At 39.2% G+C, this 26646-nt stretch overlaps 2 protein-coding genes across 4 annotated transcripts in view; both read right to left on the bottom strand.

The window, feature by feature from the left end:
• The window catches only part of LOC134794872 (protein mini spindles), a 36177-nt gene extending 22890 nt beyond the window's left edge, over positions 1-13287 (bottom strand). For 2 of the 3 annotated variants that reach the window (XM_063766682.1, XM_063766681.1), the window contains exons 1-13: positions 12938-13077; positions 11757-11917; positions 8246-8484; positions 7568-7762; positions 6871-7051; positions 5899-6032; positions 5006-5141; positions 4673-4807; positions 3591-3798; positions 2776-2997; positions 2039-2276; positions 1076-1225; positions 725-944 (exon numbers count right to left, since the gene is read on the bottom strand). In XM_063766682.1, the coding sequence (XP_063622752.1) occupies positions 725-944; positions 1076-1225; positions 2039-2276; positions 2776-2997; positions 3591-3798; positions 4673-4807; positions 5006-5141; positions 5899-6032; positions 6871-7051; positions 7568-7762; positions 8246-8484; positions 11757-11917; positions 12938-13074 (2356 nt within the window). In that variant the 5' untranslated portion in view covers positions 13075-13077. Of the gene's footprint in view, positions 1-724; positions 945-1075; positions 1226-2038; positions 2277-2775; positions 2998-3590; positions 3799-4672; positions 4808-5005; positions 5142-5898; positions 6033-6870; positions 7052-7567; positions 7763-8245; positions 8485-11756; positions 11918-12937; positions 13078-13147 lie in introns of those variants that run through there. The other variant, XM_063766683.1, reaches the window with a different exon arrangement.
• A 36-nt stretch (positions 13288-13323) lies between these two features.
• On the bottom strand, positions 13324-25098 carry LOC134795169 (protein mini spindles-like). Its single transcript, XM_063767000.1, has 5 exons — positions 24892-25098; positions 21990-22238; positions 14599-14729; positions 13564-13812; positions 13324-13533 (listed from the first exon to the last, which is right to left on the bottom strand). The coding sequence occupies exons 2-5, from the start codon at positions 22189-22191 to the stop codon at positions 13324-13326; spliced, it is 792 nt and encodes a 263-aa protein (XP_063623070.1). The 5' UTR covers positions 22192-22238; positions 24892-25098.
• Between the last annotated feature and the right edge of the window lie 1548 nt (positions 25099-26646).

Here is a 26646-nt window from a genome sequence, read left to right as displayed (position 1 = left end):
TCGCCAAGCGACTGGCCGTGTAACCTGCCTATTCGAATGCACCCCGCTTTAATCAGCCGAGTTTAGAGAGAAAGCAAATACCTGCTGAAAACCGCGACGTGAGTGCAATAGGGTATTATACTGTATTTAAAATAAATTATTTTACACCATGCATGAAATAAAGCACCAGATAATTATTAGAAAAACACAGATAGGAGTTATTTTTAAACACATATTCTATTTAATAAATCGGATAGAAATATAAAAAGTAGGTGAGTTGACCGTGACGTCACGATGTAATGTGTCATATAAATTCCATAATAGCAAATCGTTTTGACAGTTCTAAAAAGTAACTGATTTGACTAGTAGGAAAATACCCTATTGTGACCAAAGCTTAATATGCATGCTGAGATGAGGCCATTACGTGACACTATATTGTCACTGTGTTCTTTTTATGTTTGTCTGTGTGTTTACGAATAAAAACATTCTATTCTATTATATAATAAAATAAGAGGCTTGAATTCTGAGTTCACTCAAAAAGAGTTGAGAACTGTCATACACTTATAGAGACGTTCTTCTTCTTCTCGTGTCGATGGTTTCAGACTGTAGAAGGTAGCGACATTTATCGCCCTGTCTGTCGCATCACGGAGACGATCACGATCATAGAGACGTTTGAATTAGATTAACATACCTTGGAAGAAAGCAGGGAAGAACGTCCTAACACGTTTCAATTAGATTAACATACCTTGGAAGAAGGCAGGGAAGAACGTCCTAACATGAGTCTTGCATTTCGGCCCGATAGCGTTTGCAAGTTGCTCACAGATCTGTAGCGCGCTCTGAGCCAACTTGGAGTTGGAATCCAGCAACCTAGCGACTAGAGCGGGCGGCAGCTCGCCTAGGGTCGGTTTGATGGGTGAGGTGTTCGTGATGATGGCTTTTAACTTGTCGAGAGCTTCGTTGCGGACCTGAAAGATAAGAAGTGGGATTGAGTAATCATGGAATCATATCAAAAACCGGGCAAGTGCGGCATTCTATTCTATACACCGGTCTACTTCGTCACGTCCCAGACATACGACAGCTAGACAGACAAACTCACCTTCCAGTTCTTGTCGTTGATCTCAGCGACGAGTGCATCCGTGATGAGCGGTGCTATGTCTGTGCGCGAGCGGCTGTCTTCCACTACCGCTGGTTCTTCTTCCTCGTATGGCTCGTCTAGGTCATCGCCTACGGATCCTTTACTTGCAGACTGCGAAATACAGGTTTAAAATTGAGACAATAGAAAATATAGTGGCTAAGGTTAAAAACGAACAGACGAACGGCATGGTAAGCGATTCCCGTCGCACATAGACACCCGCGACACCAGAGGGTTGTAAATGCGTTGCCAGCCTTTAAGATGGGAGTGCGATCTTTTTTTGAAGGTTTGAAGGTCGTATTGGTCCGGAAATGTCACAGGCGACAGTTCATTCCAGTTTAGCAGTCCCAGGCAGGAAGTTTCTGGAGAAACGCACAGTTGAGGACTGCCCACCATCTAAGTAAATTCCAGTATTTACTAATGGTCTTGCCACACAGTGAAGTTTTTATTGATTTTGGCAGCAAACCGAGTTGTTTCATGAAATCCTTAAAATACAACATACCTTACAGCTTACACAACTTTGGGAACTAAAAAAAAAAGAAATTGGGACCGGTTCCGCCGTGCCGAGGTGGCCTAGCGGTTCAAGGCGTTACCCCGGATAGCTAAAGACGCCGGTTTGAATCCGACCTTCATTACTGGAGGGCTTCGTCAGTTTCTTTAATATATGAGGTGTGCAATAAGTTACTTACGATACAAGTGCGGAAAAGAGGAAATTCGAAACGAGTGGCGATAAATAAATCGACACGAGTTGCGAATTACCTATTCGCACATGTATCGTACAACGTTTTACAGTACATATGGCCCTTTAAACTTTTGACATCGCACGAAAAGCTATTTTACGCACTAGTGCGGGAAAATAGGACCATATGTACTGTAAAGAGTACATATTTGTATTGTATATGACATATATTTCAGTTTACAACATACCTTGCTAACTTTCCCAGGCTGTCTTGTAGGCGTAGGTGGTGAACTATTGGCATATTTGTCCATCTCCAACGTAATAAGCTGCTTAGTGGCCGGTTTTTCGCTGTCGAAGTGGGTGATGAGCGACGGACCCACATACAAAGACAGTATGCCGAGGAAGTTCACGGTGGAGGTTCGCACGTTGGGGTTGGTCGCACTGAGTGCTTTCTTTGAATGTGCTACGATCGATTGGATTTTCATTCTGAAAAGGAATATTGGGTATGTATGAATTACTTATTGTATTATTAAAGATAGTGAATATAACCAAATCTGACTCTTTTTATTTAGTCCAGAAAGGGACATTTTCTACTTTACTAAAGCCGATACTGCACGAGATTTATTTTATAACTTGCAATTGATGTCGTCTTTTGATTTTTAACTTCTATGAAACATACCCATATGTAGTACCCATCTTATCAGTCATGTGACCCTGTCGCACAAAATTAAGTTACTGTAAACGCTATGACAATGCAAAAATGCTTCGCTAATGATACGGGTGTCGTTATGAGAGGAGGATAAAACTTATGTGAACCCAAACTCCTTGATAGCACTGCTCATTCCATTGAACATATCAGATTGCACTTTCGGATTCTTCTGCGAGTCCATAGCGTAACTTAATCCTTCGTTGAGCACGTTTTTGAAGCCGTAAGCGTCAACCAGATACTCAACGCAATCCTTATTATCACATACAAGGTACGTACGTGCATCCAAACTCCTTGATAGCACTGCACATCCAGTTAAACATCTCAGACTGTACTTTAGGATTCTTCTGCGAGTCCATAGCGTAACCCAATCCTTCGTTGAGCACGTGTTCGAAGCCACACGCGTCGGCAAGCGATGTGAGGCAGTCGGTGGCGATGGACGCGCAGGAAGTTTCGCCGAGCTTGGCCACTACGTCGTGCAGGACGAAGTCTGCTGCCGTGCTGTAAAATGGTGTATGGTTTAGTACAGCCGCCATCAGATATATCGGAGCGGTCAAGGCGCTCATAAATATCTGAACACGCCTCTATTGTCAAGGTGTTAGAGTGCGTGTTCAGATATTGTGATCACCTTGGCCGCTCCGATATATTTGATGGAGACTGCGCAAAGATCGCAAGAAAAATACCCGAGAATCATTTCCCGGATAGCCTGTATAGACAGACGGCCGATCGGAATCAATAAGTCGCTTTTCCATTTTGATTGTAAATATTACGCCTAAACTGATCATGTTTAGGGTCATGTTAATTTTTATAATTTTCTATAGTTAGACCAAGAGAAGTCTGCAACAATTTTGATAGCACACGCAGTGCAGGTGTTATTTTAAACGTCCAACTTCTATGAAATTATGACGTATAAATAACACTTGCACTTGCTATCAAAATCGTTGCAGACTTCTCTTGGTTTTTTTTAATGTAATAGTCAGCAAACGAGCAGACGAGCCGCCTGATGGGAAGCGGTCATCGTCGCCCATGGACATAAGCAACATCACAGGAGCCACTTAAGCTTGGTCTAGGTCTACCACTTTCATAAAACTTACGTGGAAATAGGGAAGTTCTCCGTAATATACTTGCAGGCTTCTAATCTAGCCTTCATGACTTGCACGTTCGTGTCCTTCAGGCCAGGCTTCTTGTTGAGTATGCGGTACAAAACCTGCGCGGGTGCGTCCTCGGCCGTCAGGCCTTGGACGGTGGTGTGGAAGCCTTGCGTAGCCGTCAGCCGGGTCTTCCAGTTGCCGTCGCCGAGACCTTTAGAATAAGAATAACCCCCTTATTCATTGATATTGATATTTATTGAAATAAAATTTTACAGCATTACAGCTAAGGGGCGCCAGTGCGCTGTAAAATTAAGTAAGTAATAAAAAAGCTATAGGTACTAAAATTATAAGATAATTTCCGACGTATTGGTATTACGGAAAGGGACAAAAGATTATTATCGGCTTGTCAACCTTAGTAGACGTTTATGAATAATGGGTGAAGAATTTCGTACAATAATGATGTTAAAAGGAGTCTTCTCCGAGGCCACGGGACAACGCCGTCGTCAAACGTCGGATGTAAATCTTAAAACTTAAATACGCGATTAAGTCCCGTTGTATAAGTAATTTATATAGTAAGGATGTTGAATATCGCCTCTATTGTTACTCAACCTCGTATCTGCATCTGCAACACTCATTTGATGACAAAAACACCCGTAATCCGAATGAAAGAAAAGCGACATTTCCATCAAATGATTGTTGTAGATATGAGGTTGAGTAAGTACAGCGACGATATGTAACACAATAAAACGAAGTAAAACTAAATTATGCCAAGAATGAGAGACATGTAATTTCCAACATTTCATCACATGACATGAAATGACTACTCTGAACAACTTATCACTTACATTGCCAATACTGCCATACACTATGTAAAATATAGGGTGATCACTGATCAGACGTTCCTTATTTTTCGGGACATGCCATAAAATGTGGCTATAGCTCGAAAATTGGGAAATCCAATTTCATGAAGCAGTAAATATACATTCTTTACGTATTGCAAATTTTCATTCGGAAATAGGTATCGCATTTTTATAAGATGGTCCTCAGCGTTCGGTGTAATCCAGAGTTCAAGGTCTAAGACTAACCTGAAACTATGTCGGCAGACAATAAAGTTTCGGCCCTGGCGTCAACCTCTTCTTGGGATAGCTCCATTTCTCGCGGCGGGCTGGGTTGCGCGCGAGCTGGCGCTTTCTTCGCGCCGCCGGCCTTCTTAGCTGCACCTGGAATAAAACAAAAGTAAGCAGCCATTCAGTTCATAGATTTTTTTAGGTTTCCGTACCCAAAGGGTAAAAACGGGACCCTACTACTAAGATTCCGCTGTCCGTCTGTCTGTCTGGCATTTGGACCAAGAAATTGGACAGATGGAATACCATCCTCCTAAAAGTCCTAAAACTAATATAAGTAGAGTGTTGTGATACCTGGCGCAGGTTTCCTGGCCGTCTTGGGCTGCGCGGCCTGAGCCGGCTTGGCGGGCTGGTCGCCGCGTGCTGACGCCGCGGCCGTCTTGCCCTTCGCCTCCTTCTTGGGGCCTGCCACTTTCACTTTGATCTCCGCCTGTTTACAAAAACATTTAAACATTAATATCTGGGAGACCGAGCTTTGCTCGGAAAACGTATAAAAACTCAAAAATGTGCGTTTTCCCAGAGATAAGACCTACTAGATCGATTTTTCGCCCCCGAAAACCCCCTTACCCGAAATCGTTAAAGCCGTTTCCGAGATCCTCGAAATATACCTATATACAAGAATTGCTCGTTTAAAAACGTATAAGATGAAAACGTGATGTATCTTTTTACACTTCAAATACACATATATTATCGTAAAAAAATGTGTACAGTAGACCGAACGCTCAAAGTATTTAAAACGTGTATCTCTTTAATCCTTTGAACGGCGCGCCTCCGTATATTGAATCTTGAACCTTGTCGGAATGAACGAAGGTTGATATTTGACTGTAGCTGCGCGCGTCAGTTAAAGTATTTGGCGGTCAAATGACTAAAAACCCTAAAAATTATAACTAACAAATACTAAAATAAGCAGCCAGCCTTTTTATGCTTTCCTTTTGACTTTTGACAGAAAAATCAAACGGTAACCTGTGCCATCTTTACCAACAGTACAGATGTAGTGCATAATTGTTTTCCATCGTATTTTCTCGGAAACGTTCGTATTTGTCATGCTACTTCTGTCAACGTCACTACTTTTTGGACCGAGACTGACTGAAATACCAAGCCACGTTCGTACGACTCCGTGAAAAAACGATGGAAATTAATTATGCACTACATTACTGACGTTATAGATACCGAAGGATGACAATTACCTTATCAGCATACTCCTTAATTTTCTGCTCCTTCAGCGGTTCCAACTTGCCGATGTGCGGCGCGATGTTCTTCTCGCCGACCAGCTTAGTGGCCGTGCCCAGCGCCTCGGCCCCGGCCTCGCGTACGGCCGGGTCTGAAAGAAATCAATGTATTAATATGTACAAACTTATTGCCTCGATATTTGCTAATTTTTTAAAATAACACCATTTAATATAGTAATAAAAATCATAACAATCATAATACATTGGCAAAGGGGTAGATAATACATAGGTAGGGTAGAAAGGGGATTTCAATCAATGTGTGGAAGGGCGGCACCGTCGTCGACCCCAAGCCACATAAGAAGTGTAACGTGTGCTATGATTTGTAATCAGTCTTGTCCAGTAAAAGCCGTGAGTTGAATATCGTATTTCATTGAAAGCCCTCGTCATCCACGATTGAAGGTTCTGACGAGCATCCGATAGTATGATACGCCCATGATTCCCGACATTATTTGCTAATTTTTGCTGAAGATCATACAGTCGTCAAAAATAATATTCTGATTGTTATCCAAAACGAGACTCTCTTTTGTCCGACGAGATCTTGTATCGAACTCGAAGCATATAGCTATCAAATACTGAAACATCTAATACTTTACCAGCACTCTCCATGAGTTTAAGCAGTCCGCCAACGTAGGCTTTAATAAGTTTCTTGTTGAAGGCAGCGCGTGTTAATAACCCTACGCTCTCGCTCGACGGGTTTATGCTGTCGAACGCGAGGTTATTGTTGAACCCGTGCTTGAACAGTGCCTAGTTAATAGTTACACATACCGGCACACTCCATGAGTTAATAGTTACACATACCGGCACTCTCCATGAGTTAATAGTTACACATACCGGCACACTCCATGAGTTAATAGTTACACATACCGGCACTCTCCATGAGTTAATAGTTACACATACCGGCACACTCCATGAGTTAATAGTTACACATACCGGCACTCTCCATGAGTTTAAGCAGTCCCCCGACGTATGCCTTGACGAGTTTCTTGTTGAAGGCGGCGGGCTGTGTCACGGTGAGGGCGCGCGCAAGGAAGACTGCGCTTTCGGCCTTGATCGACGGGTTTTTATTGTCGAATGCGGCTAGCATGTCCTCCATTATGGCCTCGAGATTCGTCTGCAATATTGTGGTTTTTATGATTATTATGTTGGAATAAAGAGACGCAGTAACACTAAACAGTTAAAGAGAAATACGCCTTCTTTAAATTCAAGTTAGAAAAATCGTGCCATTTATATGAACGCAAATTTAAAGCCAGTATTTCCGTGTCTTATTTAAAATAAAATAAAAACTTGAGCGATTTTGACCCTTAATTCTGTTAAGCGGCATGTAAAGGTGTAACAGCGATAAAGGAACCAAATTCCTCATTGAAACCTCAGAGTTTGTACAGTCGACGTTAAAGAGATGTTTAGTTTTTCGCCTTATTACGAAGGACTAATGCTCTGGTTTCCTAGGATAGCGGTGCCGTCATATAGCGGCCGTCTCCATACAAATACTACGACATCCACATTTAGCCGTATTATTTAGTATGGAGACGGCGCTATATGACGGCACCGCTATCCTAGGAAAACCGATCTTAAGGTGCAAAAGTTTTAATATATGACGTCAACTGTATAATAGTAATATATTACTTACAGCAGGATAAATAGCGTCTATAGCCTCTCTCAGCGCGGTCACAACATTAGTTTTCTTCTCCTTAAACTTCTCTAGTATGGCCTGCACACACGCTGTAGCGTATGGCTGGAACTTGTTCCGGAGCCCTGATGCTACGGCGGCGAGAAGGCGGCCTCCGAGAGCGACCAGCATGACGTTGCTGTCTTTTGATATCACCTGGAATGAAATACAATGTTAATGTAGTAGGTATTAAAGGTTATCTTTCGCTGGTATCAAAAGGTGACGCCCGCGAGTGGGAGGACGCAGTAAGAGAAAGCTACCAACAAGGGAAAGATATTAGGGAACCATCGTATAAGGCAGCGTACGACTGTTCGTGGTGGAGATCCTGAGATTTATCTCCAGAAGTAGTCTTCCGGTAGATATGATGATGATATATGTATATTGATTCTCTAAAAGCTCTGCTGGCTAATTAACTCGTTAGTTCAATGTCTAATTCACTCATTCGTTCAAAAGCAAAGCTAGCTTAGTAAATCAAAGCTTATCCAAATGTCTTAACTTAATCGGTCACAAGTTAGGTTTTAACTTAATCTGTCACTTTGTAATTTTTAGTTTGTCATAGAAGTCTTTAAACAGTTTGTAGAGGATCAAGGGATGATAAGGGTTCATAATAATATGAAAGTAAAGAACATATCAACATACCTTCTTTAAGGCCCTGACTAAATCTGCATAATCTCCCGGTTCCAATCTCGGAGCAGTCTTCAGAATATTATCCAAAGCGTCTAGCGCCTCCTTTCGCTCCTGCCACTTGGTCGCTTCCAGTTTGTCGTAGAAGTCTTTAGGTAGTTTGGAGAGGATTTCGACGGGGTCGAGGAGGTCGTAGGGGTCCATGTCGGCGGTGTCGCCGGCCGCAGCGTCCACATCATCGTCTTCAACGGCACCTGTGATAAGTTTAGGTTATTTTTAGATTATTACAGCGATAGTAAAGGCCAGATTATGGCTAAATTACTTTTAATAATAGGGTATTTGGATGCAGTTAATCAATAATGTGTCAACCCACATTAATTTTTCAATAAGATGTCAACTCAAAAAATTGACGCTTAAAGTTGACATTTTATTGCAAAATGGATCAATGGATGGGATGGATAATGGAATGGATGGTGGGATGACTCATTTTTGCTAAACACCATCCATTTGACTGTATTTAAAATACATTATTTTACACCATGCATGAATGAAATAAAGGAGCAGAAGATTGACACAGAAACGTAGACAGCAGTTATTTTTAGACACAATTTCTATTTTAAAACCCGTATAAATCTATAAAGAGTAGGTAATTTGATTGTGACGTCTCGTGTTTCATATAAATTCCGTAGTAGCAAAATCGTTTTGACAGTTCGAAAAAAGAAACTGATTTGACTAGTAGTCAAATACCCTATTGGTCGTGTCTGCCGCTCCCATATTGGCTTACACAACCACGAAAAACGTTGCGCCCTACCTGGCACTGCTTGTATGGTCTGTAATAGACTCGAAGGTCAATAGATTTTAAATAAGTCTGAGGCTAAGCGTATGCTGAGACGCAGGCGACGCAGTTCACGCAGCGCAGAGCAGATTTTGTATTGTATGGAATGTCCTACCGATGCAGCGTGCGCAGCTAAAGGACGTTCTATACTTTACAAAATCTGCGCTGCGCTGCGTTACGTGAACTGCGTCGCCTGCATCTCAGCATACGCTTAGCCTTATGAATTACACAGCAATATGCATGGCAAAACACTTAATAAGATACACACTTGACTAAATAGATCAAAATGACCACCATTTTTCAGTGTTTTGTGTCGCATTCCTATACATCATCATCCTTTATATCATTTTCTGGTCTTTACGCAATTCGATAATAGCAAGAAAATTAAAAATGTCAACCAAATGGTGGTGGGCAAATGCCCTTTCTGACTATTAATGGAGTCTGGAGCCTGAAAAGCTGTAATGTGGTTAAGATTGACGCTTTTGAAATGTGGTGTTGGCGAAGACTGCTGCGTATACCTTGGACAGCTAGACGAACTAACATCTCTATTTTGGAAGAACTCAGTATTACCACACGGCTCTCTAAAGCATGCCATGAACGAGCCCTTAGATTTTTCGGACACATTATGAGATCACCAATGCATGATATGGAGAAGTGGGGCGAATGAATGGCAAACGCGCTCAAGGTGGGGCTCGTAAGAGATGGTCTGACGCCATGAAGAAGACGAGTGGCGGCAGCCTGCACCGTGCGGTCCACTTGGCTTATGACCGCAATCAATGGAGACGTGTTGCATGTGGCCGCGATCCTCAGCATTGAGGGAACGAGGAAGAAGAGATTAATGGAGTCATATTATGTCTTCCCATTATAACTTAACGTAAGATTTATGAACATTCTTTCACAAGATTTCCTGAATTTTTCTGATTGTATTCCAGAACTAAACTTCAAGGTTTATTACAACTACAACTGTAATAAAATAATTAGTAATGTACCGACTATTGATTTGGCCGACTAGCCGACTAATCGGCGCTCGGATAGCCGATTAGTCAGCTAGTCGGCCAGATCATTAGTTTCGTCTAAATTCGGTTCAGATGCACTTAAAAAAAACCGGGCAAGTGCGAGTCGGACTCGCGCACGAAGGGTTCCGTACCATAATGCAAAAAAAAAACAAAAAAAAAAGCAAAAAAAAAACGGTCACCCATCCAAATACTGACCACTCCCGACGTTGCTTAACTTTGGTCAAAAATCACGTTTGTTGTATGGGAGCCCCATTTAAATCTTTATTTTATTCTGTTTTTAGTATTTGTTGTTATAGCGGCAACAGAAATACATCATCTGTGAAAATTTCAACTGTCTAGCTATCACGGTTCGTGAGATACAGCCTGGTGACAGACGGACGGACGGACGGACGGACGGACGGACGGACGGACGGACGGACGGACGGACGGACGGACAGCGAAGTCTTAGTAATAGGGTCCCGTTTTACCCTTTGGGTACGGAACCCTAAAAACAACCGTTTTACCCCTTTCGTCGCGCTATTCGTCATATTATAAATAGTAACGCTGAAAAATGAAAAATCCTAAGTAGTGTAGTAAATAAAGGTAGTGGACCCCGCAGTAATTCCTCAGCCAGAAAAAACTTTACAGTATGATAAAGTATCAATAAATAATAATAATAGAATTAAAGTAAATACCTAAAGTCTTAAATCGTTAATATCTTTTTAGGGAAAATTGCTCCGTTCAAACTTTCTTCACCAGACATATTCATGTAACGTATTGCAACAATATATGAAATATCAAAAAAATATCCCAGCAGAAATACCAGTATTAATAAAATAATTTTTTTTGGCGTGTCTTGGACCGGAAAATTGCTCAGTCTAATTTTTTCACTGGAATGCCATTTTATTGCCGTTTTATACCTACAAAATGAAAATCTAAAAATTTTCCACTCTCAGTTTTTAATAGTTCTATAATACATACATTTCGATACGCATTTTTTTTGGATATTTTTACCCACTGCGCCAAATTATATTCTAAGATCATATAAGAAGAAAAAAATGACAGAGCAATTTTCCGATGAAAATGAGCGTGAAAAAAGGAAGTATCATAAAAAAATATTCTCAAGTTTGACAAAACTTTTAGATTTTTTTCTAGTATCACATACTGATACAAATAACTTATTTTGTAAAATAATTTTGGACTGAGGAATTACTCGGTTCAATATATGTATAATCAGATTTGTGTTTTTACCTAACTTAGGAGTGTTTTTTTTTTGGATATTTATAATGTTAGACTCGGCTCATACTATACAATAACCAAGCTAAATTTCATCAACTGAGAAATTAATGCATGGGTCTCCATACAACAACTTGCTTCATTTACTACACTAAAGGCTATATTTTATACGACAACCGAACAATCGGACAAGAAAGCGACCAAGCGGTCAATAATTCGAACAAAAGCTTTAGTAAGCACCCTAAATAGGAATTTGGGTAAAATAGGTGAAAAACTTATGGTAAATATTTGCTATTTATTTCTTTTTGCACTGTTTTTCTGCCACTTATAAAGTGCCGACTAATCGGCCATTTTTGCCGACTAGTCGCCGACTAATCGCCGACTACAAATCAGGCCGGATAGTCGGCTTTCCCGACTAGTCGGCGACTAGTCGGTACATCCCTAAAAATAATCTTCTTACCATCTCCCGTGTCCGCGGCGGGCGTGTCCCTCACTCTGTGTTGCTGCGACCTCAAGTATCTGGTGGGCTGGGCGCCTCCCGTCGTAAAGGAGTCCCTTAATTCCTGTTGCACTACGGCTTGAAGAGTGGCGATGTGTGGTTCTATAGCACCGCCGATCCATCTGGAATGGAATGTAGATTTAGAAATATGCGCTATCCACCTCGAAAACAACTTTATATTGGGCCATAGAGAAATATAGTAAGAATAGAGTGCTCACTCCATACACCAGTTTTGGTACCAAAAAGTATTCTTTTCAAGTATTCTTTAAGTAGACTATTATTTTCGCAGTCGACATCTAGCAACGAGTAGCGGAATTATCAGTATCGCTACTTGACACTAGAATTCTCTAGTGTCGCGACTCACGAAAATTGTATTGAACAACAATTTACAAACTAATATTAAAAGCAGAAGGAGTTGAAAGTAGAGTTCCGGTTAATCCGGTTATAATATTAGCTGAAAATTGTGACTTTTCGGAACATCTATTGTCAAGTAGCAGTACTGATAATTCAGCTACTCGATGCGAGATGTCGACTACGAAAATAATAGTCGTTTTGGTACTAAAACAGATGTATGGAGTGAGCACTCTATGTAGGTATTTTTTCTCTATGATTGGGTCAGAGAAACGAGTGCAAAACTTTGCAAGTGTACGAGCTGAGTGGACGCTTGAGCCGGGCTGGGGGGTGGGGAGACTGGGTTCATGTTAAACACGAAACGTATGAGATACCCGAGTGCATGCACAGAGAACATTGCCGCTGCCTTCCTTCTAGCTCCACCGAACGCTCGCCACTCAGGCCGTACACTATGGCTCTTTGCAAAGCTCGTGGTTAAAGCAAAGAACAATTAAGCTTTATCCGTAAGCGGTATAAAATATTGACGCCATAAGTTTGGTAGCTAAGACAAATGATAGTGTGTAATTTCAAAGAGTTATTCATTTTGTCTACCAATGAGCATCTAAAAATACACGATAAACCTGTACAAACCTGTGTATCTCAACCACCAGCGCTTTCATTTCATCCCCACTCCTTTATTCCTATCAGCCAGCAGCACCAATCTTCTTCACCATCGGTGTGATGGTGATGACTTTGTTCCCGAACTGTTTGAGCGCCGTGTTCATTGATGCGACGAATGTAAAAGTACAAACCTGTGCATCTCAACGACTAACACCTTCATTTCATCCCTAACTCCCTTATCCCTATCAGCCAGCAGTACTGGGATCTTCTTCACCATCGGCTTGATGGTGATGACTTTGTTCCCGAACTGTTTGAGCGCTGTGTTCATCCTTGTGATCGTCATAAGGAACCGTCTCCAAATGAGCCTCTAAAATGCGAGAGAAAGTATAAGCAGTACAAACCTGTGCATCTCAACGACCAGCGCTTTCATTTCATCCCTCACTCCTTTATCCCTATCAGCCAGCAGTACTGGGATCTTCTTCACCATCGGCTTGATGGTGATGACTTTGTTCCCGAACTGTTTGAGCACTGTGTTCATCCTTGTGATCGTCATAAGGAACCGTCTCCAAATGAGCCTCTAAAATGCGAGAGAAAGTATAAGCAGTACAAACCTGTGCATCTCAACGACCAGCGCTTTCATTTCATCCCTCACTCCTTTATCCCTATCAGCCAGCAGTACTGGGATCTTCTTCACCATCGGCTTGATGGTGATGACTTTGTTCCCGAACTGTTTGAGCACTGTGTTCATCCTTGTGATCGTCATAAGGAACCGTCTCCAAATGAGCCTCTAAAATGCGAGAGAAAGTATAAGCAGTACAAACCTGTGCATCTCAACGACCAGCGCTTTCATTTCATCCCTCACTCCCTTATCCCTATCAGTCAGCAGTACTGGTATCTTCTTCACCATCGGCTTGATGGCGATGACTTTGTTCCCGAACTGTTTGAGCGCCGTGTTCATGGTCGTGATGCAGGCCGCGACGACCTTGGGGTTCTTCTGTTCCATTCCCTTCATCAGCTCTTCTTGGACGATCTCGTGTTTCTCTATTTCGACGTACATTAGGGTGATCTATGGATTAAAAAAAATACTATATTTACTTTATGAAGAAATAACAATTACGTACTTAATAAAGCATAAAAAAGATTTCAAGATTTTTAGGCTTCCGCACCCAAAGGGTAAAAACGGGACCCTATTACTAAGACTCCACTGTCTGTCTGTCACCAGGCTGTATCTCATGAACCGTGCTAGCTATCACGGTTCATGAGATAGATCACAGTTGAAATTTTCACAGATTGAACAATTACTAAAAAGTACGGAACCCTCGATGGACGAGTCCGACTCGCACTACTCCGGTTTTAATTACAATTTTACTAAATTGCAGAACACTGCTTAGGTTCTAAGTTTTGCCATTCTTGGGCATGATCATCATCATCAGCATAGCCGAAGAATTCTCTGATGGGCCAATGCCTTCACCAAAATTCTCCAAAACAACGCTCGTTCCTTGTCCAACTGTTCTCTTCATGATAACTGCAAAATCCACTGCAGGTTTCCACTTTTTCAAACATGACAAAAGCGCAGCGATACTTACATAGAAAACCCAACGAGCGTTCTGAAGGCAATACTTAGCAATAATTAATCTTGGAAATAATTTACTTCGATCGAGTAAACGTCCGTAGCGTAAAGCCGTGATTAACTCACGCCTGTTCTAATGTTCATTTTTTTTTTATTAGAAAAGGATAAGCATTTGACCACAATCTCACCTGATGGTAAGTGCCGATGCAGTCTAGGATGGAACTTGCTTACCTAAAAGATGTGTGTGTGTGTTTCAGTTTTTGAAATTGTATTATTATGTACCTGTAAAGCCAAGTCCTTGGTCTTCGTCTTCGGCGCCGCGATGCACTTGGCCACGATGCCAGACATCACCTCGCCAGTCGTCTTGCCGGCGTGCCCGCAATTTTCCACAAACACCAACGCTGCCTCCATACCTGCACAAAAATATTAAACTATATTAAACTGCAAAACGTAATTCAAGACCAAAAAAAGTAAGAAAATGTTGCCACTTTTTACTAGCGCGTCTTGTATTCATGTAAAAATAAGTAAATAAAAGTACTTTTTTAAATCGTAGGAGTAAAATTACTAATAAATAAATTATCTTAGCGTGATTATTTATCAAAAGGAATTTACTATTTTACAAACAAATTATTGCAGTGGCAACATTGTTTTACTTTTTTTTTGGTCTTGAATTACGTTTTGCAGTATAGAAATAGAACGTTTTCGGTCCCGTGCTAAAGTAGATATAGAAATAAAGTTTACATGCATTAGTACAGTCACCTGCAATAATATGTTACTCTTCGAAGGCCGCAAAAATATATGACTCGCTCTTACGGCTCTACAAATAAGATCGTGTCATATATTTTTTCGGCCTTCGTTATGTAACATATTAATATTGCAGGTGACTGTACAGAGAAAATGGTATCCATCTTATCTTGCTTAAAGTCAAATTGAGCTCAAGAATAGGCACAGAACGTACAATCAAAACGACTAACATCTCACATATCTGACTTTCTAACCAATAACTTATTTCTACGTAGTTCTATCTAATCCTGGATATAACAGAAAGAGAAATATATGCCTTATTTCGAACTAGCGACCGACCCGCCCCGGCTTCGCACGGGTTAACAAATTATAGACCTAAACCGCAAGAATCACTCTACTGATAGGTGAAAACCGCATGAAAATCCATTCATTTGTTTTTGAGTTTATCGCGAACATACAAACACACAAACAGACAGACGCGGCGGGGGACTTTGTTTTATAAGGTGTAGTGATAGTCCGTTTTCTTAAAGATAATTTCCTTCACTGAAGAAAGAGCAACTGGTAAATATTAAATGGTATTACAATCACATGCATAAAACCCAAGAAACTGTGGTATGCACATGTACGAGCTACGACCTTCGATTTCAAAGCACGGCTTGCAGCTAGGCGCCTCTAGCGCTCAAAAAGCTCAATGAAACTAGGTTACACATATCACTCGCAGTTATCAATGAAAACTAGGGTAAACTGTACCATTGTTGACCCCAAAATTATTGATATTGTCACGTTCAATAGCGGTGACTAAACCTTGATTTGTGACAATTAGATTGCCCCATTTTAGTCCATAATTGGTACAAAAGCATGAAATGTTTCTATTCACATAAATTGTATAAGTTTTAACCTTTTAGACGCCGTGTCAAACACAAAAGCTGTCACTCGGACGCCACGTCGCCGAAGTGTCAAAACTGAAATTGAGCTTTATGCATATGCACGTAGGTCTATGTTGCCCTGTGGTCATTGACCGATTAATCCGTCTTTGGCGTTGGACCTGCGGTGCAGATATATCTACAGTTATCTATATATATATATATATATATATATATATATATATATATATATATACAGTTTAGTTTAGCGAGGTTTCAGTTACAACAACCACCATCAGTTGAATTGCATCGCAATTAGGCTTGAGATATTTTCGATACGGATATTTTCACACAAGATACCAAAAAAACATTCAATTTTCAATCGTAAATGTCGTCATAAAACCGGCTAAGCGGTATCGGTCAGCGAGGCGTGAGTTTTTTTATATTAGAAGTTTTCTCGAAGACTACATTGTACGCATGCAATTTACTTATTAAAGAATATCAAATACTTATTAGACATTAACCACGTTTCTTTCCTATTAACGAAGGCAGAAACTGTAAGATTTGTGACATTTAGCAATCAGCTATCGGTTTTGTGATTTCGTCGGTGTATACTGTATTCCTTGATCCTTAGATCCCATGCACCCAATGGCAGAAAATGGCCGAAGACCGACCCGTGTGCCATCGTGCTATACAAGTATACATGATGTTCAATCCAAGTACGACGATGCCTGGTTTACCTGTTCAAAAGAGAAACGCATGAGGCGCCACGAGCAGGCCTCCAACCCCCGCCCATCTGGGGGAGCATACACCTGCCGCGTGTGTGGACGCGGGATCCTCTCTCGCATAGGACTATACAGCCACGAACGCATGTGTCATCAACAGGATGCTTCTTAAAACATGTGACACAGATTTTTCATCTGTCCTATAATATTAATATTACTGTATTCCCATTCTGATCTCAGTGTTCGTTCGAATTTACCTGATTGACACAAGCCAGGCTGGCCTGATCTTCGGCGCTCGGCAACCAGAGCTTGGAACTTCCATTGATAGATAGTAGCATACCCTCCGTAAGCGATTTAACATACTTAACCACGTGAGAAACGTAACAAGATACAACATCACGTGTGCGCGTGTGCGTGAAGCCTAACTCGTGATTCACGTTGGCGAGATTAGTTTAGGTTTTGGTTCGCACGAGGGTAAATAGAGATAATTTTACGTGTGGTAATGCTGGCTTCACATGCACTAAAATACACGTTGGGCCAATCTTAGCGCGTCTACGAGACGACACGTAGGGTCACGTAGGTAGCTACATTTACATAGTAACTGCATTTAGTTGGTGACTGGACGGGATCGCACTAAACTTTTAAGTTTTCTCTCTTCATCTCATTCGGTCCATACAACTGTTAAATCCTTCTAATTCATATTATATAGACAAAAAAATCTTAGTCCAATGACTGAAAAAAAAACATAAGTACCATTGAACATTTAATATAGACATATTAATAGCGGTAAACCTATAGCGTAGTATAGAAAATACCTTTTTATGTACGGAGCAGGACTGAATCTGAATAAAACCTAGTGTTTACAACTTACTTTTGCACCAACTATTTCAACAACCGCAGAGGGAATAACATATCCGTTAACTAAGTCTATTACACTGCATTGCACCACTGCAATACCCCTATGGATTGTTACAAGCTTTCTAATTCAGATAAGATAAAGGCTATTAGCTATTAGTTTATCGAAAAAAGTTTTAGTATTTTTTGTCAGTACTCCATATTTTGTTTATAAATAGTTGCGGGCGCTACTTAATAAGATTGTTATGTTATAACACTTATAACTCTCGCAATAAGTATAAGAATAAAACCTAGAATGTCAGTACAAGCAACCGTAGTGAAGCCTTACCATGTCAACAAATATGTAAACATATCGCCGGCCCAATATTACAGGGTTCTATGTTTCACTTTTATCGAACTGAAATTTAAACATTATCATTGTGACATTAAGTCGAATTTTAACTATCTTGAAAATGTAACATAGAACCCTGTAATATTGAGCCAGCGATATGTCAACAAATATGTAAACATATGTCAAGAAATATGTAAACATATGTCAAGAAATATGTAAACATTTTTGACATATTGTATTTCTCTAGCTCTACTCTAGCTTATATCTCTAAAGATCAAAATACTAAAGTCCCGATATAGCAAATTCCGAACAGATCGAATCTATGCCTAACATATTTGCTACCAAAATAACTCAAGGAACTGCACCGATTCCGTAACGATTTATTTTAAGCACTCTGGTATTTGGACAATATTTAAACCTGTTAAAATAGGACGGTTGCGCTTTTATCGTCTATCCGTGAATAACGTCACGTGCAAAAACGTGATGGTTACGATGATAAATAATAAAAGGTGACAATCTAAGGCCCGAATATTCAAATACTACACTCGCAGTCAAATGACAAGAAAAAGAGAGTTGTAATTGCCTTATAAAGGTTGGTATTCCATCTACCCAATTTCTTGGTTCAATGTGCGTTGCGTCTCACAGGGATCGGATACCGGTATGTTTTGTATGGGAACGATAACGGTATTTTTTCGTTCTTTGTCAATTACTTCATTTCTAATTGAACAATCTAATAATACGAAGTCGTTACCTAAAAACAAAACTGAGTCCTACATTTCGAGAATAAAATAATTCGAAATATATGGTTATTTCGACGTTTTTGCAAAAAACCGGTTCCGATCCCTGGCGTCTCACTCTCTCACTAAACAAAATGTGAGACGCAAATACACATTGGATAAAGAATTGGACAGGTGGAATACCATCCTTATAGGTAATGAACGAACGAAAATGAGGGACAAAAATATTGTTTTATGCTAAAGTTGTGGCGTGTTGAAAAGTATGCGAGGCCACATTAGTTGCATTATTCAAAACATAATTAGGTACATTCTTAACCGCTCGTGCTAATATTGATACCCGAGCAAGCGAAAGTGGTTCGGAAAATGGAATCTTGAGCATTGCGAAAGTTTCAAAGCACAAGGGTTAAACAAAATTTGCCCCCGAGGCCCCGAGTGAAACACAAAATTTTTCACCACACCAACCCGAAGCAAATATTAAATGTAAAATATCAAACAAAATCAAACCAAATCAAATCCAAATGAATGTTATTAAATATTTATCATACAAAATCATCATTTAAAAGTCAATTCTACCAGCAAACATAAGAAAACAACTCAAAATTTGCATTTGATTACTTTGCCTCACATATGAATAAAATGCAACTTAGCTATCAGTTTTTGAAGTGCAAAGTAAGCCTTTCCGAGCTGGTGTGGTGAAAAATAATATCTTCTTATAATTCATTGTTACTATTCTGTTGACTTGAGTGTAATATAATTTATGGTTTTTATCGAAATTTCTTTCCAAGTTTTGTCAATAGGCATATGAAGTATCGCGTTTCCACGTATCATTATATATACCCTTCGAGCAACACGGAAGGGAGGCGGCATTCGCACTATTTCCCCTCTGCCGAGGTACAAGATTAGCGCGTCAATCTAATCTAGCGCGGGTAATAAAACTAGTTGCACTTGGATTTTTCACTAGACCGAGTCCAGACGCGCGCGTGAACACTGCTGCACAAAAATGCTGTTATTTGTTATAAAAAGAGGTCGGGGACATCAAATTTACAAAAAGAAAGTGTTACATTTCACATGTAATATTTTTTTTTACATATCATACGTTTAATTACATTCAAACACAATTATTATATTTTAGTCTCATGTAATTGTTGGATTTATCGATTTTGCTCGCTCAGTACAAATTGCGGATCGGTCGAGCGACAAATCCGACTTCTCATCTCTCAGAATACAATAACATACTTCAACGAAAATGTGTTAGTGTGCGTGTTAGTGTGCGTGTTGTGACACTTGTCACTCGTCCGTACACAAAAAGAGATCGAGGTTTGCAAGATTTGTCTTTGACGTGTGTCATTTTCTATGTATTTGTGTCGTCATTACAGATTGGATTTTGTATGTAAGTGTGTGAGAAGTGCGACTGTGTGCACCTTTCCCCCCGCGAAAAATGGCAGAAAGATTTGTACGGTGAGATATCGCTTGGGCCCCTCCCTTCCGATGTGTCGGAAGCCGGTGTTGCTCGAAGTATATACCTATCATGTATTGAACACAAGTAATCGATTTCGATTGTTTTTCGACGGCAATTGTCGACAATAAGTATCGAAATTATTTTAATAACATAATTGCCGTAATTGCTGGGTGCTCCGATAAATGCAAGACATTACTCTTGACGTGTATGATATGACAGTACTCTTTTCTGACTATTAATGGACCTTAATATCTTTGTAACAAGGTTTACGATTGTCAGTTAACATTGTGAACGATGATAGTTCAATTGACTGTAACCGCCTTAGAGGATATAACCAAACGGAGTAGCCATTAACAGGCGTTCCCCTCTGTCATAGAGAAATATAGTAAGACAAGAGAGCTCACTCCATACATCAGTTTTGGTACCAAAAATATTAGTATTTTCATAGTCGACATCTAGCATAGAGTAGCGGAATTAGCAGTACTTTAAGTAGTAGTAGTAGTAGTACTGTCAAGTGACAATCGATGTAGCACCGATCGGAAAGTCTAATGCTCAACAACATAAGACTTTCCGGTCAGTGCTACATCCATTCAGTCACTTAACACTGTCAATAATGTAGTAGTACTGTCAAGTTGACAGTACTACTACTACTACTAAAAGTACTGATAATTCCGCTACTCGATGCTAGATGTCGACTATGAAAATACTAATATTTTTGGTGCCAAAACTGATGTATGGAGTGAGCACTCTTGTCTTACTTTCTCTATGCCTCTGTCGAAAATAGGCGGCCAATGGTCATACACATTGTATGGACTGACGTTTATCTGACATGGCAATTTTTACGTTACGTATACATTTGACGTGCCCCGCCCCCGCAAAAATCGGCAGACTAATTTGTACCGAAAATTACAGACATGGCGTCTCCGTTTGGTTATATTTATATCCTCTAAGGTAACCGCATAATAGCCAGGTTGGTGACTCAATTCAGTTGAATAAATCGGCGACCAATGTCTTTTGAGAAATGAAATCTCCAAAAGTACAATACGACTTTAAAATCTTGAAGTAAAGAGCGTACTCCCATCTTAACACATTGAGTGGCGGGAAATCGCTTGCCGGGTTCTCTGTTCGTAGTAGCTTTCCTCTACAAAGCGGGAAAACGCTGGGATCGGCAACGAGCGCAGCGCTACGAAAACGTTGGCAAATGGAGAATGTATTAAATGCCGACAACGTACTTGCAACTCCTCTGTTCTGGTGTTGCATTGCAGGTGTCTTGGGCAACGGTAAGGCGCGCGGTTGTTTTATGTGATAAACGCATGTGTTAATGGAAATAGAATGTATGAAAAATGACAATGATTTGAGCTTACCGCCGCGTTTACCGTGTAAAACAATAAACTTAGTGTCATTAGATTCCTAATTCTGTTCAAACCGTTCAAAAGTTCCGTACTAGATTCGAGGTGTGGGAATGCCTCCGGGATAGTAACCTGCAGCTCCAAGTCCAGGGAATTCGGCTGAATGAACGCAACACATGATCGACAGCCCGCCTGCTTCCGGCCAGGCGTCCCTACACTACATTTACATCTACATTCCGTTGATCGCATGCGTTCAACTCTGCGTTTATCGCATTAAAAAAATTGGAACTTTAAAAAGTACAACTTGACCCAATTTAATAAAAATTAACTCATATTATGTTAATTAGCACCCTGTTCTAATTAACACAAGTGAAACTCCATCCTTAACCTGACATTACAACCAGGCAAGGTCGAGATTAACATAATATTCTTGAATTATTGAGTTAACAAGTACTAATTCTTAAATAAGGTGTAACGTTTTCAACCAAAAGGTACCACATTGCCGCTTGTTGATAAGGTTGATTTCAAATTGAAGCTATATGGAAATAGCGCCTTATGACAACCAACAATAAGTACCCTTTTGGTTTTAAGTTAAAACTTTAGGACATACCTTTCTCTTGGGCGACAGCATTGCTATCCGTCACAAATTTCTTGATGAGCCCCAAGTACTTGTTCCATTCCGGGCTCTTCTCATCGTCAATCTGGTTGAAGAGCTTGATGGCCTCCTCGTAGCCCGCAACACGGGCTTTCCAGAGCTTGTGGACACATTTCTCGTCTGTCGGTAGCTTCTTGTATTCATTTTCGTCCTCCATCTTGTGGTCAAATGTTTAGTTTCATATACTTTTTTGTTGTTTTTGATCTGGTGACAAAATGGGAAAATTAATGAAAGAAAAATTCTATTATTCATCTGTTTTACATAGAATCATCTAGTTGACCGAAGCGAAGCGAAGGTCTACGTTTTGACTCGGGCATTTTGCTTTCGTATGTCCGGATGTTCTCCTCTACAGGTCGCAATTCTTAACCGATTCTCGTGAAATTTTGTGACCGAATTTTATGACTAAATAAAATTTTTTTGTCAATCCGGTTTTTCGAAATTTTTAAAAATGGCGGAGTCGTGATACCTGGCGCCTAAACAAATAGTCGTATCGATATCATAAGACTTTTTTCTTTTTGAGACATGTTTACAGAGTTAATAGCAAAAAATGCAGAAAAAAATTATCGCTGGTTTAGGCGGTATTTAGATATTTAATTTTAACTAATTTTAATTTGAGAAGGAGTAGCTAAATTTCGTCAACCCATCTAAGAACTATTTGGCTCAGTTTGTAAACGTTCGCTTTTTCTGGTTGCACAGAGGGTCTGGGTTCGATCCCCAGTAATTGTATGCTGGGATATTATAACTTTTTGTATTTTTTTACACATAAATTTCGTATTGTTTTTCTTTAATTTACTATACACCGTGTTTTTATTGAATTCCGTTAACTTCGGGGTATAGTTAAGTACGTTTATAAGAACTAAATGGCATAGTTAATTTTCAAAAAAAAAATTTTTTTTGTTTTCTTTTTTGTTTTTTTTTTGTTTAAAAAGTAATTAAATGTAGCATATAGCGTTGTTGTAACACGGGCATTACATTTAACTCAACCAAACAATTGAAATCTGTGACATATCAATGTCATTTCGTACATCAATCGACCGAGATTGTACTTAAGTTTAGTAGCAAATGTATGAACTCATTCTAAACACTAATCAATATGTAAGCCGGCCCTAAGGCAAGTGTACACGCTTGTAGAGGCCTTATAGTAAAAAAATAAATTATGGATTATCTCCGAAATGGACTTAATTAGAACATCGGTGTCTTTGAGAAAGTTACTTGATTTAAGCTCAGGAATGCACCCTTGAAATTAACGGAAATCAAAAAAAACACGGTGTATTTAAAGCTCATAGCACCATGTTATTTCAAGCTCTGCTCGCGAGGTCTACAGCTCACAGAGCCACTAGTCTAGTCCTTTCATATTGTCAACTAAAATAAGGGAATGAATACAGGTATATTTTTCATACAAATTAACGAGTATTTAATTTCGGTATCAGAGTTGTTTATGCATATTTTTGCATTTAATTTACCTAATCTGATCAACACACAATCGTCAAGCACTTGACGATTGAGTGGTGAGTGTTGACCAATTGTAATTTTTAGCTTTGTAAAATGGAGCACAAATGCATTTGTGTTTGCATGTGGCAACAACTGAATTACAAATTAATATTGTCTTCGGTTACCGCAATAGTTATAGTTGAAATTTTTTAAGGTGACCAATTAGGACTATGAGAGCTCATACGGTTACTGGTCAGCTTAAAAAATTTCAACTATACTCATGATGTCAAGATGGTGTGAATTATATGTCGGGATCAAATAAATTCATTATATCGCTGACCCAATATTACAGGGTTCGATGTTTCACTTTCATCAAACTGAAATTTGAACATTGTCATAGTGACATTAAGTCGAATATAACTATCTTGAAAATGTAACATAGAACCCTGTAATATTGGGCCAGCGATATGCTATATAATCCGTTTTCATAGTTTTATTTCATGAATTACAAATAAATTGATAGCTTTTTAAGCAACCATTTATAATATCAAGTCAATAAGTTACAAATCAACTTAACCCACTGTTTAAATGAATTCATAATATCTGACACACATTCTAACATGAGAAAGAAAGTATAATAAATTGGTTTTAAATTTAACTCGTCGCCTGCTTGAAAGGGGCCTTGACCCCCGCTCCGGGTTTTTCCTGATGCAAAGGTTGTCCATCGCAATCCAACACGGCAACACAGCAAGCATGATGGGCACCTTTGCGTCGGGGGCAGCCCCAGACGGGCTTCAGTAGGCAATTTATTTTATACTTATTTAGTTTATATTTATATTTAAGTTTAGTTTTTAATTAGGTTTATGTTTAGTTTATGTGTTATTTTAATTATGAAATAAATTTGCTTATATACTATACTTATACACTATAATTATAGTGTCATCTTTTCTGGCCTACAAGGAGGAACAAAAAATGTTTTAAAACATATTAAAAGATTTTAACAATAATTTTAGTCAATAAAACAGCATAAAAGAAGCATTATGTGTTTGTAAATTTTCTTGTCAACATTTCATTACTAGAGCATCAAGAAGACCCTGAACACAATGTTGTGTTAAAAGTAACCAAATATGGTAGGTACATGCTGCATATGTAGTTACATGCAATTAAATGACCTTTTAAGTCCAGTGGAGTGAGTTTCATCTGAAGGTCAAGGAGGATTAAATACAAACCCAATTAAATAACTTTGGGACACATATTCGGTACAGTTTCTCAGTTCTGCAGATGTTTTTGAATCATGAATACTTGAGTCACGCAATAACAAAAGATATGTTAATTTGCCTAATTAAAAATTGGTATTGTCACTAAACTTTCTAAACAAACAGCGCGTGTAGGCGGCGAGATATTGTACATTTTATCGACTGCTTACCGCTAAACTCAACGTGAAACGGCGAAACAACGGCAACTCCTTTCGAATACTGAATTCAAGAAATGGCCACCTGACCGTTGTGGCGGAACTAATGGTTAATTGCGAGCCGGTTCATTTATAGCCGTGTCCATAATAAAGCGAGGTGTGAAACTGGATCACATCTACAACCACTGCGGACGCTAGACAACGGTCACTTTCTTTCTGATACAAACAAAATTCGTCAAATGTCAAGAAACATACCGTTAAACAGCTGTCCTGGCGAAGATCTATTTCACATTCAGTAAAAATTAAACTTTGACTGCATAAACCGTAAATCACTTACATTATCTAGTACAAGATATATTTGTAACCGACAAAAAGGCGAGATTTTTTGTATTCCGTCGTCGTTTTTTAGAATTTGCAAATGAAAATGGACGGAAGATCGAATGGTGTTGCCAGGAATAATTTAAAAAATATCGAAATATTGAAGAATATTGAACCAAGGGAAATGAATAGTTTTAAATCAAGATAATTTCCTGATTTCAAATGTTAATCACGAATACGATATTTTTTTTTGTTTCTTATAAATCAAAAGTTTAAGAGAATATATTAATATATTTTTTCAAGTCTGACAACATTAAGCGTTGTCAATTCATAGACAAGAATCATAGACAATTATAATATTACTAGCAGAATAATTTTACCCCACTGTCAGGAAAAAGGTGTTTCTTAATAATGAACTCATATGTTGTAAAAAATGTTTAACAAATAGAATTTACAAAAATACACAAGAAAATAAAGAAAAAATATTGAGGACTTTAGATGATTTGAACCAACAAAAACCAGGAATTGTGCCGTGCTATATAGTTGTGAACAAAAATTACGTGCCCTTTATTACTGAATAAAGATATTTGTACCTATTTGTATTTTGTATTTGTCCTGCCCGTGATGCCGGCGGTCAATGCCACTGTGCGAGTGGGGCACTACACGTTACACGCACTCATTGTTATACAGTGTGGAAATCCAATAGGGGCAAATAAATTTTAACGGTGGTTAGCATAGTATAGGTCCTATGCAAGGCCTGTTCACTTCCTAAGAAAGTTATGTCCCCAAATAATTGCGCATGTATGCGCCTGAAGCTTCTATGTGTGCTTTGGCCTCCTAGAAAAAGTTGCCAGTAATCAAATAAAAACATTTTTCTACAGCAACATTGCTCCCAACTAAGATTTAAATTTTCACGATTTTTTTACATTATTAATCATAAAACGGGACTTAAAACAGTTAAAACTTAACTACAAGCGATTAAGTTTTATAATGAATATTTGCTTCCAACTGTCTTTATCAATGTTCATAAAATATATGGAGGGTAGGTACGTCTACCCACCATAATAAAAAAATATATTTGTCAATGACTCTGTCCAACTGCTGTGGTTAAAGTTCATAACGAAAATTTTAGTTATTAAATCTTTAAATAATAAATACAACGTAGCGGTACTACCACTTAAGACTCTGTAAGTCTGTACCTACATGGATTACAGCAATGCACATAGAAAATGTGCTAAATGCGGAGCAACGGCTGTTGAAGATACATATTTGAGTGAAATTCATAGCTTTAGTGGGTTCAGAAGGAACCGCGTCATAACGCATCTGGAAAGCGTATTAATTAACCGTGAAGAAATGTATGAATACAAGTTGGAAATCTGTGTAAAATGCCGTGTGTAAAGTGTAGTGTATCTGTGTGTGTAAAGTGTAATAGGTAGGCATGCCTAAAGTTAT

The sequence above is a fragment of the Cydia splendana genome, chromosome 11, assembly GCF_910591565.1.
Source record: "Cydia splendana chromosome 11, ilCydSple1.2, whole genome shotgun sequence".
Lineage (NCBI taxonomy): Eukaryota > Metazoa > Arthropoda > Insecta > Lepidoptera > Tortricidae > Cydia > Cydia splendana.
This window is presented reverse-complemented; position numbering and strand designations above follow the sequence as displayed.